General features: G+C 48.2%; 2 protein-coding genes across 2 annotated transcripts; one reads left to right on the top strand and one right to left on the bottom strand.

The window, feature by feature from the left end:
* Positions 1-2,285: 2,285 nt before the first annotated feature.
* FOXG_07355 (uncharacterized protein) lies at positions 2,286-3,335 on the top strand (the record flags this gene model as incomplete). The annotated part of the gene is made up of 3 exons (XM_018385942.1): positions 2,286-2,509; positions 2,591-2,780; positions 2,859-3,335. The coding sequence occupies 3 exons, from the start codon at positions 2,286-2,288 to the stop codon at positions 3,333-3,335; spliced, it is 891 nt and encodes a 296-aa protein (XP_018244724.1).
* Positions 3,336-4,000: 665 nt separating this feature from the next.
* FOXG_07354 (uncharacterized protein) lies at positions 4,001-6,814 on the bottom strand. Its single transcript, XM_018385941.1, has 5 exons — positions 6,530-6,814; positions 5,767-6,441; positions 5,409-5,716; positions 5,002-5,349; positions 4,001-4,940 (listed from the first exon to the last, which is right to left on the bottom strand). The coding sequence occupies exons 1-5, from the start codon at positions 6,737-6,739 to the stop codon at positions 4,313-4,315; spliced, it is 2,169 nt and encodes a 722-aa protein (XP_018244723.1). The 5' UTR covers positions 6,740-6,814; the 3' UTR covers positions 4,001-4,312.
* Between the last annotated feature and the right edge of the window lie 6,507 nt (positions 6,815-13,321).

The raw sequence follows: 13,321 nt of genomic DNA, 5'->3' as shown, positions 1-13,321 counted from the left end.
GGATATGACAGTGGGGTACTTCCACTCCTTGGAAAGCGTGCTTTGTAGATTATGGTGGAAATGCATGTACGAGACGGATCGCTTGTGTAATACCGGACTAGCACAGCGGAGTTTGATATGCTCGTCTGTCGAGCACTTCTCGAAACTTGTCGGTCCACGATGGTATGCAGAACATGGACGACCCTCTCTGCTCCCATGGCACCTGCCACATTGGGAGGACCGGGAACGCGGAAGAGAGGACTTCTTACTTCTGCCCATTTCAGCCGGCATCGTCTTGAAGGAGTACGAAGGGACCAAGCACTTTCGACCGACAATACTGCTACCTACCGACATAACATGATGTGGTTGCTTAATGTCGTTGAATCCGTCCCCGATCTTTGTGAACGAACCCAGAAACAAATCCAATGGATGGACAAGGTTCTTGACAACAACGAGGGCCAATTCGCTCTTCGCAGTCATCTGCATGTCAAAGCTACAGCCACAGCTGAAAGAGATCAAGCCGATCCGCTTCTGCGATGTTTTCTATATCAGACAGAGCCTCCACAAAGGGTAGTTCGAAGTGATGAGTGCGCCTACAACACAGATGAAGGCGAAAAGAATGGTTGCTTCATAGCACTCGACGAGGATGGCCATTGAGACGATGAATCCTCTGGAGAGGCCGATTAAGACCTTCACATATCGTCTAGGGCACGTGCTCTTGACCTCCTACAGCGCCGAGACTAGCGAGCAAGAAGACAGGCTCAAAGCCGGCAAGCGAGGAAGACGATTATTACCCCGTCTTTCGACTCGATTTCGTTAGCATCGTTCGGTCTACCGCGCCGGCCGATCTGCAGGCCCAGTCACGTCTTTGACAATATCACGATATCGTTTCGCCATTGGAGTGCCCCGTATAGTGCAAAGCACGTGCAGGGCATCTATTTCGACCTGAGCGGCCGTACCTTCCGCATTGCCACCGGTGCTACACGAGAAGCTTGGTTCATCGTCATGCATTCGAGCCAGAGGGCTGCTGGCGCCAACAACCCCCTGTCGACGACACGACACAACACATACAAGTCTGTAAAGGAAAATGAGCGGAGGGGTACGAGGTAGATACGTCACGATGACGCCTCAAGCGGCGACTTGTTCCCTACACCACCGATGACTGCTGAGGGTGTGGATTGATCACATGGATCACATCAGAGCCATGAAGCTTATTGCCATCCCATATCGAGCCATAAGTACTGGCACTATTGGGAGGTCATCGAATAAGGCAGTTGAGACCCAGAAGAGGCTTGCTTCCTCAAAATCAAGCTCAGGCTTGCAAACAAACAAATCATATCAAATCGAGTCTCTAATTTGATTCGATTTGGATACAAAAATGATCGATTCGGATCTATTGGATATTTGAACAACCCCACTTTTCTCCCAAAACGATATACATTGAGCTGCTCCTATCCGCTTGGAGCCAGCACCTTTGAGCCGTAGCCATCTGTCCTGCAAGGCTGAATATTCACCCCGGCTGGGACGACATCGTTGGAATTGAAAAGAGATCAATTATCATTTTAGAGAAGCCAATACTGTGGCTAGGCTACGTACTAATCCACTCCCTTCTCTCCCTCCCAGAAGCAAAAACATTGCCTTTGAGCAAGAACCTTCCCACAGATCTGTAATGACGCCTAATGACGCCGCTTCCCATCATCGATAATCGGGAACTCTTGTCATCTGAACATAGTCAGAGCAATAGATATCGGGTGGTGCGACAAGTAGTAGAATACCCCGCAGAAAGTCATCCATTTATGTCGTCGAAACCATCCCTTTTGCTTGTCGCGATGTAATTTTGACTTCTCTGCTATCAATCGGCATGAGCCTACTTGCTTGCTTGTCTGCTAGAAGCGGCTGGATACGTATTCTGGATGCCCCTCTGTTGGGGCAACTTCTTTGCAGATTGTCACAAGAAGCCCACCTTCTATTCAGCACTCGAGTCGTTTTGGTGCAGACAAGGGTGAAATGTGGCGATGATCACCGGGAACTAGCATGGGACCAAGATCTGTTGTAGGTTGAGCTGGTGGAAAGTATGTATCCATGCTGAGCTACTTTTGTGATGTTTTGGTCATTCGTAACCCCCCGCGTCCCCGTCCTCCAGCAGCCTTTCCCTACTCTTTCTTCCTCGCCACTCTGTCCCAAGACCACACTCAAACATCCAACGCTTTTTCTGTGCCTGGATCTATTAGGATCTTTTTTCTTTATTATACCTCCGCATTTGTTTGTGACAAAAAAAACCTACTCTCACTACAACTCTATTCAAAATGGCCGAGGAACAGAAGAACGTCGAGGTCCCTCAGGAGATCAAGCCCGAGACCACTCCCGCTCCCGTCAATGAGACCCCCACCGAGGCTCTCGCCACCGAGGACAAGCCCGCTGAGGAGAACAAGCCTACTGAGACTGAGAAGTCCAAGACTGAGAACAAGGAGATCAAGCCCATTGAGGAGGGCCATCTGGGCCACAAGGCTCATGACTTCAGCTTCCCCAGGTAAGCCCTTGCACGTGCGTCACGCCGCGACGTCGCATCACGATGCACATGTCCCGTTTGCTGACCTTGATTCCCCCACAGGAGCCTGATTGCCAGCAAGGAGTTCTTCTTCTTCGGCACCGACGCCTTCGAGCCCAAAGCGCTCACACAGTACCTTAAGACCGAGAAGTCGGCCGAGACTGCCCACAGCAACATCGCCTGGGCCTCTCACACCGGTCAGGGTCTCCTCTTCTTCGGCGACAAAATGAACCCATCCGGCATCATCAGCCTGGTAAGCTAAGCTCCCGCGGATCCACAAAAGAAAACCCTCTGCAGAGTGCATAGTTTATTCTAATGACGTGCCCCACAGGCCGACGCCACTGAGCCCGAGATAGATGCCTCCCACAAGTTCCATTTCACCTCCAAGGGCAATAAGCACAGCTTCAAGGCTGCCAACACTGCTGAACGTGACAACTGGGTCGCCCAGCTGAAACTCAAGATCGCTGAGGCTAAGGAGCTCGCTACCACCGTCACCGAGTCTGAGGCTTATAAGAAGACCATTGAGAGCTTCAAGCCTCCTCCTCCCAAGGAGGAGGCCAAGGCTGAGGAGGCCACCTTTACTCTCGCCACCGAGGGGACACCCAAGGAGGAGCTCAAGGAGGAGCTCAAGGAGGAGCGCATCACTCGAATGCTCCGGAAGCTGGAGGACAGGGTCGAGAGCCTAGAAAGCCAGCTGAAGGATATGAAGGATATGACTGCGAAGATGGATAATAAGATGGATTCATTAATCGGTATGTTCAAGGAATTCATGAAGGCATCTGCTGTCACTTCCGAGGCGACTAAGTAGTACTTTAGCAGCTGGTCCTGCCTTGTCTTTACACTGGCCCCTTGTTCAATGATTATGAGTTTGGTTATTGCTTCTCAGTCAGTGATATAATTGGATTGGAGGCAATATGGATTGGACTGGCTGGACTAAATTTGGGTTTCTCGAAGGATTGGACTGGATTGGGTTGATTGGTAACCAGCTCCAGAAGCTCCAAGGCAGCACTAGTCGCCCTTTCACCTACTGTACGTAAAGAAATGGAGCGTCCAATTGGGGACTTTAGTTGGTGTGTATGGTACTAGCGTAGGTCTATGTTACGACGTCTCAATAGGTAAATTACATAGCTATTCTAACTCGGTCATCAACTCGCTATTGCGCCCTTCCAGGGCTAGTATGCTCTTTTCCTACTTATCGGTACAGTAGATGCAATCTATAGTAGTTTTAATACAGCGCTTATATAGGCTTGCCGCCTTTGCACTGCACTTATCTTAAGCTACATAATTCTTATATAAAATCAATAACCGCATTCAGGGAGGTCTTACGCGCATCTTCTTCTTTCAATACGATTCGCAGGCCGTACGAGTTCCCGCTCGGGGGATCTTGATGTGGCCTGAAAGCGAAGACTGAGACTGGGAGCAAGAGATATACTCCGTCAAACTCGATTCTGGTATAGTATTAGGAACCAGTGGCCGGTATTTACTTGACATAAGCAGCCTGGATGGGATTGCAGGCGTGCTAAGGCTTTCCACATGACGAGAAAGATATCATAAGTGACCCTGATTTGATTTTGCTCCGCAGAGTGAAGTAGTGTTGCCCCCTGAGGCGAGATCGTGTTGTTCAAGAGAGGTCCGGTCCAGAGGGGCGATATCTAATAAAGACTACGTGGCTGGAACGCCGGAGGTTACCCTCCGGTTTTGATGTCGATCCTCGTTTCCTGTTGCTGTTTGTCTCGCAGATGGGCGTTTATTGACTGGGAGGACAAGTCCGTCGATCAATAGCTTTCATCCAGTCTGTTCAGACTTCCCATCCGGCGTGATGACCATACTACTTTCACCCTCATTCGCCTCGAGTGCCAACTGATCATACTTCTTGGCCAGATTCTCCACTGTCTCCATCTGCCAATCCTCTTCCAGCATCACAATTGTCACCGGAAACGTCGATCTAACATATTGTGGGACCAGCGGTTGATCGTCCTTCCACGTCGTGTGTCGCCTCAGCGCGTCCATGTCTTCCTTCGTCATGCGGTCCCTTATCAGCCGGCACATGGCGGACGAGACGTATACGTGCTGGCCTTGGTCGTAGAGGCCTTTAACAGCGAGGAGAAGCGTTGCACGTAGGATTTTAAGAGTTTCCGTATCATCTGGGGATACTGAGTCCCTATTCATGTTCTCGATGGTCGTATTTGCTAGGATGGAGAGGAAATAGGTCAGGTATGTGTCGCCGTGCTCGAAGCTGTGGCGTAGGTAGTAGAGACGAAGTACAGTTTCGAGGCATCTTAAAGCGTATGCAACAGCTTTAGAATGTTGAGTGTTATTATTAAGTGCTTTAACACCTGTCGATAGGCGTGGCGGCTTCATCCCTTCTTGCACCATTTGAGCGACTTTAAAGAGCAGAACGCAGTACTCCATGCTGCCTATATGTCAACCTCGAGGCCCGCGCAATATAGTCTTATTGCTGTTTTGGAACTTACTGCATTATGAGCTGGCACGGTAGCACTGCCTTGTGCGACTTGATGGGTTCTGGGAGAGCAATGTACCAGTCGTCGAGTACCTTTTGTAAACGATCAAGTTCGCTTGATGGCAAACTCCGAGCTGTTTTTTGGCCCGTAAACATAATACAGGTAATGCCATTTGAAATACGGCGTAGTTCCGTTTGAGCTCGATAGACATATCCAAAGTGCATTGGTACCAGTGTCGAACTGGGCGGGTATCTTAACCAGAGTTCCCCATACCACGACGGTTCCTCGTCTAGGTCTGGCATAGGCGTCGCTGGAGGTCCTCTGATCAGGGAAGCCCTCATATTGTGGAAGGCCTGCAATCTATCGCCTATTCATCAGCCTTTCCCAGATTGTGTAGAACATAGAGTAAGAAGACCCACGATTGCCAGCGATACAGGGCCCAAGCAGTAAATACACGGGCAGTCTTCGTTCTCCCTTCCGTTTGCTCCGGTGCAAAAAGCTTCAGGCTCTGCGCCAATTGAACCGACTGAAGCAGATAAGATATGCCGACCTGATCCATCCCATTCATGGTATAGATGACATGCAACACCATTGCGGCGTGTAGAGTAGTGAGCTTGCACTTACCGCTCTCTAGCGCCCAGAGTCGTTTCGCCTCTGCGAGGAACCTGTAGCCCAGAGTTTCTGGTCTCCAGTACTGGGCACGGTGAGTGGCTTTACGATAACTATGCTGAGTAACGGATTAGCAAATCTACGTGTTATTGCGTTCTTGTGACCTACGCATGCCTCAGCTAGGACAGCGTTGACAAGTAAGGGAGAACAAAATCGAGTATCGCTGTCTCTCATGGCCTGGAGGAAGATGTCTTTCTGAAAACAAGTGTAATTTGCATAGTCATAGAGAAAGTATGCTCGCAAGAGTGCTCGCAGCAACTCATCGTCTGTCTCAACTGATGTCCACCTGGAAATTTGGATGTTCGGTATGTAAGGGTCCATCAGTTCTGCTATGTTATACGGCGTCATGTAGATGGTCTCAGGCTGGCTTGCCCAAGCCTCCGTTTGCTCTGCTGACTGCGGCAGAGCGTGAGACGTAATTTCGAATACTGTGGAGCCGAGATACGGGTTGTCCGGTGATAATAGAGCAGCAGGCATGGAAGTGGAATAAGGAAACTCATAATGAAGGCGTGTCCCTGGTGCCCATGCTGGTTGTAGCGGAAGGTCGCCGTCTTTCACCTGCCGCATGGTTGTGGCAACATCGGCGCCCTCGCGAAGTCTGCGGAGGATGCCCTGGACCTCTCGCTCCGGCAGATACGTCAAGAGGTAGCAGAGTTGTTCATAGATATTGGATTTTTCTCGTATCTCATCGTACTTCCGCTTTAGGTCCCAGCTTGCAGCCTGGTAATGGCATTGGACACCCCTGTTGATGCAACCCCTGCATTTCGGACGTTCGCCACAGCACTGCGTGGGAGAGATGGCGAGTTAGCGGGGCCGAACTTGTCAGATTTCTATCTAGAAGAAACATGAAAATGTGAAACTCTGCACGTGCCTTGACCTTTCGTTTCCGACACGATTCACAGGCGATCTTTGTCAGGTTGGCTCGAGGACGGAGATGGGATAGTAGAGATGGTCCCTGGTCGGAGCCAGAGCTGGTGCTCTCAGAAGTCGAAACTGGAAGTGGTACAAGTCTACGAAATCCGGGGACACTCGAAAGTATTCCGTTGTTGGCGAGAGATTGTAGTGGAGGGGAGGAGGACATTTGAGAGTGCGTAACACCATTGAGAGCAGTAGGGGACTAGGTAAAAATGCAACAATTTTATAGAAGTGAATCAACTCAATACTGTAATAACGAGCAGGGATTCGCCATCTTTATTTGCGTGATTGGTGATTGGCGAATATGATACCCCACATCAACACCGACAGCCTCTCAGCGTAATGGAGCGGGGCGGTGTTGCAGGAAGTGACGTCAATATGCGCTCACGCCGCAGCGCTGTCGACCAACAGCAGAGGAAGAGAGCTCAACAATCAAGCCGAGGGGCTTCGACAAGATCCTTATCAAGGATACTCGAGGTAATGGTCCATTCGAGGACCTCGAATACATACAGCTCCCCCTCCTGCTGGAGACGGGCTGACGAAACACGTAAATCCAGGTTTATACTGCAATGCGGTCAATTTACATGCTATAATTAATATGAAAATACCTGTATATATCTGAGCATCTAAATAGATAACATCCTGGCTTTCTGCGATTAAATTATTCACTTCTGGATATATTATAACTAACCTACGCCGGTATGCTTCTCTACAGCAGTTCATGTGAAGCTCTGATTGGGGATTTTGTGCAGGCCATCCCTGTCAACTAAAGAACATCAAAAGCAGAGTCTCCAGTCAAATACCAGCTATCATCGCGTTTACTATACTTTATTAAGTAACAAAATCTATAACCAAAATCTGGGGCTGGTTTTACATATTTACGAGTTTTTAGATGTATCGTACCACTTGTCGCGGGTGAACTGGAGTTCGTCAGTTGCTCAATATCATGCTAGCGCCCTTTTATTTCCCACCTAAAGGAGTTGGTCGGTTGCCAAACGAGGTGGGGCATAACTGCTAGACGTCCGACGAATTAGACCACGGACCCTAACTCCGTCAGCAGTTAGCCAATGGGAGCCCACATCCTTGTACCTCCCGTCATGCAAGTTTACCCCCGCTCTGAATCAGCATCTCCGTCTTTCCTATTGTCGCAGGGTAGGCATTAGTAATCTAGCTGTATGCTTTAAGTAACTCTGCGGGATGGAATACCCCGCACAAGAGACAACTTAAGACATCAATCAACACATTTTGCTGCTGCTCATCATATTCACTCTACCTTTAAGCACGCTTAGTGCGACAGTTATGAGCCCGGAGACTCTTTCATTGCCTCTCTCCATCATGATCAGCATCTTCTCTGCCGCAAGCCAAGTCCATCGCCATCAGCGTCTTCTGCTATCAACTTCGTCGTAATGAGAGCTTTCTCTCAAATTGAAAATCTCCTCAGGGGAATCGGCACGAAGTTGAGCCGACTGACGCAATGCTGGTTTCCGGTTCATAGTCGGATGTATCAGATGAAGCGATATGAAACAGCAACTTGAAACCCGCAAAAGATTTTAACAGAGAAGACTCCTAAAATCTAACAATCATGATCTCTTTAATCAGCAAGAAGCTAACACATTAATCAGAAGTCAATTCAAAAAGGACGCTATCCTTTTCTTGACTAAATGTCACAAAATGTCGATCAAAGATCACAATCTCACCTTGCTTAACTCCCGCGAGGACTGGACCAACTGGATCAACTCTATTGAGGATCTTGCTGTGCGCAATGACGTCTGGAGCTACTGTGATCCAGAAGGGATTGAAAACTTAGTCTTCACTGCGACCAAACCATCGGACTCAGCAAGCAAGGACACGATCCAGAAATATCACAGCCTCCAGGCTATCTATAATAGCGAAAGGAAGAAATACGACAAGGTCTCTGATCGCATTGACCTCACAGTGTGTCAGGAGTTCAAGCAGCACTACCTCGGAATCCATGATGTCCGCGGCAAACTTATTGCGCTGGCTGATAGCATCCAACCCACTGCGAAAGACCAGAAGCAGAATGTTAGGACTGAGTTTGAAAAGCTTAAGAAGGGCCTTAGCAACACCAGTCTCGATAAATGGCTCAGCCGCTGGCCTGCTCTCGTTAACAACGCTAAACGTTACAAGATAGAGAACCTCAGCGAGTCGCAGATCTGTGATGCATTCATTGAATCATCTCGCGAAGTAAACCCACCGTTCTACAACTACATGAAGTCCAAGGAAGCTCAGGTTGAAAGCGAGAAAAACCTCGTCAAGGAGGCTGCAAAAACCATGGAGAAGATCTCAAATGCGTTTCTCACTGCGCTCAACGAGATTAATCCCGACCATGCCAGTAGCGGTTCCGCCACTGTCGCAAGTTTGACTGATTCTGAAGAGGAAGAAAACGGTGAAGATGACGATGTCACCATTGTTCAGAAAGCTCAGAATACAGTAAATAGAGCACTCAAGACCTTCCGCAAACTCAGTCCAACCCTCTCCGAGAAGAAGATTACTATCGGATTCTGTATTAAGCAGTTCAGGACAATGGCACCACCAAAGGAAAAAGCTATTAGAGGACGAGCAGCCCACGCCACTCTTCAAGGAAGAAAGCATAGCAATGATTCAGATTCGCAGAACGAAGAGGATCAGCCGCAACAGAAAAGACAGCGGACGGGGCATCCATCCTCGAACATGGGTTTCCGAAATTGCGTCTGCGGCATGTCCCACAAGTACACTGAGTGTTATTATCTTAATCCTTCGGGTGCGCCAGAGGGATGGACACCAATCGTTCAAATACAGTCGAAAATCATCACTACAGTCAAGGGAAGCAAACGCCTTAAAGAAAACATCGAAAGGAACCTCAAGAGAAGCAATATTGACTTGCCTAAGTTCTGGCCGTCAGATATTACAAAGAATCAACCCAAGCATCTAGCAGAGGACGAGACTTCAAGCACAGATAAATTTCTATCCAAATCAAGAGCCGCATTTGTTACGTCAAGGTTTGCGTTTGGCACAACCGCAAAAGACGAGTACGGTGATTGTTTCCGACTTGACAATTGTGCGGATACACATGTCTGCAATGACCTGTCTCGCTTCACTAATTACACACCACTCGATGATGAAACCATAGAGTTTGGCAACTCAGGCACGCACCTCACAGGCATAGGAAATGTCACGGTCCATGTCGACACTCCAACAGGCGCAGGTCTAATTCAACTCGAGAACGTTGCTTATGTCCCTGGATTCCATTGGAACCTCATCAATACGCACTCTCTCGAACAACAAGGACTTTATTTCAATACGAGGACTTGTTGGATGGAATATTCAGATGGATCAAATGCCTTTAAAGTAACTAAACATGGTGCTTTTCGAGTCGCCGAATCCCACATCAAGGACATTATATTCAGGGCTCAATCTCATAAAGAGGCAGCGCAATCCTTTGCAATGGCTACTAAATCGAGAACGCCTCAAGTTGCGACAGCTTCTATGGATACCTGGCATGCAAGGCTAGGCCATATTCGAAAGGAGGCTCTTGAACACATGCCTCAAGCAGTCGAGGGAGTCGCACTCGGGACTCGCAACTTCGAACGAAAGTCGGAACTCTGTCCTGAATGTCAACTCGGACAAGCGTATCAACAAATCTCCCGCATACCACCGTGGAGAGGATCTTACCCCTTCGAGAAGATACACCTTGATCTTATCGACATGGAGGAAGCATTCAACGCTGACTCCTGGGTCGCTCATTTCTATTGCGACTACTCAGCTTACCATATCACCTTTAACCTCCCAAACAAGAATCAAGATGAACTTCTTTCTATAACACAAGAGTTTCTAGCCATTACAAATGACAACTGGGGTTTCACTACGCGATACATCCAATCGGATGGCGAAAAGGGTCTGGGAAAGAGATGGAAGTATTTCATTGCAATGAATGGAATTACATTCAACTCATCTCCACCAGATACGCCAGATCAGAACGGTCTTGCCGAACGTTCTGGGGGGGTGATCATAGCTATCGCTCGCAAGCTTCGAATACAGGGAAATCTACCTCAGAAACTCTGGCCCTACATCGTTGCTCATGCTACTCGCCTCCTCAATCGCATCCCAGTTCAACGAAAACAATGGCAAACTCCATTTGAAATGGTTCATGGCCGAAAGCCCAACCTCTCTAATCTCAAAATCATTGGTTCGCTTGCCTACGTCTTAATCAAGAACAAGAAGGCCCGACCAGCCAAAGCGAAGTTACAAGAAAATGCAGTCATGGGATGGCTTGTCGGGTTGGACGCAACCAATATCTATAAAGTTTGGGTTCCACACCTTGATCGTGTAATTGTATCTCGGGATGTTCAAGTTGATGAGAAAGTCATGTACGATCCACAGCTTGCCACAACTCTTCCCGAATCGGGACAGACTCTCGCGATCACGATCAATGAAGTTGATCTCGAAGAAGAGGATATCGAGCCATTGTCTATCATGGAGAATACAGCAACTTCGGTTCCTGTTTCGATACAACCGGAAGCAGAACTATCCCGACCAGGATTGCTTCTTACACCACAAATCTCACCTGAACGATCAATAGCAGGAGAGATACAGGTTGCACCACCCGTAGATGAACCGCCAACATTGCCGCGGCCCACGAGTCCAGTAATTTTCCACCAAGCATCACCACGTCCTCAGACAACAATACAACTAGGATCACCCAGAAAGAAAAAGATAACGGACGCTTCAGTGCTCCAGAATCTCAGAACAACTTCTGGAAGGATTATCAAATTGTCACAGAAAGGACAAGATGCAATCGAAACATTCAAACCACGCCTTACTCGGCAACAAATCCATAAGCAAGCGCGAAGACACGCTCATGCTCTACGATTGGAACGCGCTAAGCTGGGACAGCAACTCGCCCACGCTTTCGCATCAGCACGTTCAATACGAACCCAACGAAAGGACTTGCCTCCACCTCCTGACTTTTGGCATCAATTGAAATGGCATCCTGAGAGACAAGGCTTCAAACGAGCCTCAGACGCCGAGATCAAGTCACTCAAGGAGAAAGGGACATTCGAGCTAGTCGATTACCCTGAAGGCAAACAAGTTCTACCACTCAAATGGGTCTTTACCTACAAACTGGACGATGCAGGTTACCTCATTCGTCACAAAGCTCGCATCTGTGTCAGAGGTGATCTCCAACACCACTCTGGTGAAGACATCTACGCAGCAACCGGTGCTTATCGAAGCTTCCGGATTCTGATGGCTCTCATATGTGCGTTTGGGCTGATATGTCACCAAGTTGACTTCAAGAACGCCTTCGTTAACGCTGAAATGGACGAGGAGATCTACACCACATGCCCACCGGGATATGGTCAATCAGGAAAGGTCTGGAGACTGCTCAAAGCGCTCTACGGTCTGCGTAAGTCACCAAAGCTCTGGTTCAATGAGCTTGCATCGTTTCTTAAAGATCTGGGATTTCAACATTGCCCAGATGAACCCTGTATCCTCATTAATAATGAGACTCAACTCATTCTCTTTCTATACGTAGATGATCTTCTCATCATCGCGCAACCTGAATGCCTTCAACAAGTCAACAATTTCAAAGCAGCAGTACACAGCAAATACGAGATCAAAGATTTGGGCGAAGCAATCTCCTTCCTCAACATCAGAATCCTCCGAGACCTCAATGCTAAGAAGCTTTGGATCTGCCAAGATGGATATATCAACAAACTCGGTGTCAAGTTCGGGATCGATCAGTCAATGAGAACGGCAACGCCTCTCACTTCATCCTATCGTCCCCAATCTTTCGAAGGACAAGCCACTATACAACAGATCACAGAGATGCAAGAAAAGGTAGGATCGATTCTGTACGCAGCAGTAGTATCAAGACCAGATATCTCTTATGCAGCTAGCCAGTTAAGCCAGCACACAATGAACCCTTCACCTGAACACCTGCGGTATGCAAACCGAGTTCTCTCATATCTCCAGACCACACAGTACTATGCCATCGAGTTCTCAGGCTCTGTAGATAATGCTACAGAGGTAGAGCCAGGCGATGATGAAGTACTACAGCAGTCAAGCGACGCATCGTTCGCGGATGATCCAGAGACTCGAAAATCCACCCAGGGCTATCTCATGAAGTTGTTTAGCGGGGCGATCATGTGGCAGTCTTCGAAGCAGAAGACTGTAACCACGTCAACGACTGAAGCGGAACTGTTATCGCTGTCTCACACAGCGAGAGAGACTATAGCTCTATACCGACTGTTCGAACAGATACAGTTCGATCCACAACACCAACCACGCATCCTCTGTGACAATCAACAAACAGTAGGACTGGTCCAGAAAGAGCGACCACAACTAACATCAAAGTTAAAACATATCGATATCCACAACTTTTGGCTAAGACAGATCCATAAAGACGGCAAAATTACAGTTCAATGGGTTTCTACAACAGACATGCCTGCAGATGGCTTCACAAAACCCCTTTCAGCAGAAAAGCATTTTCATTTCGTGAAACAATTAGGTCTGGTTGATATCTCATCGCGGATTGATCCAGAATACGTTTCAGGAGAGGATATTGATCAAGATGATATACAGATCTCATCTGATACAGAGTGAAATCTGAGGGGGTGTGTCGCAGGGTAGGCATTAGTAATCTAGCTGTATGCTTTAAGTAACTCTGCGGGATGGAATACCCCGCACAAGAGACAACTTAAGACATCAATCAACACATTTTGCTGCTGCTCATCATATTCACTCTACC

Source organism: Fusarium oxysporum, chromosome 6 (assembly GCF_000149955.1).
Source record: "Fusarium oxysporum f. sp. lycopersici 4287 chromosome 6, whole genome shotgun sequence".
Lineage (NCBI taxonomy): Eukaryota > Fungi > Ascomycota > Sordariomycetes > Hypocreales > Nectriaceae > Fusarium > Fusarium oxysporum.
This window is presented reverse-complemented; position numbering and strand designations above follow the sequence as displayed.

Excerpts from the sequence above, each read along its gene's own strand:
- FOXG_07354 (XM_018385941.1), bottom strand. The coding sequence starts at position 6,739 with ATGTCCTCCTCCCCTCCACTACAATCTCTCGCCAACAACGGAATACTT. Across the intron at positions 6,442-6,529 it reads GTCGGAAACGAAAGGTCAAG|TGCTGTGGCGAACGTCCGAA; the intron begins GCACGTGCAGAG and ends TCTCCCACGCAG. Across the intron at positions 5,717-5,766 it reads CTGTCCTAGCTGAGGCATGC|CATAGTTATCGTAAAGCCAC; the intron begins GTAGGTCACAAG and ends TCCGTTACTCAG.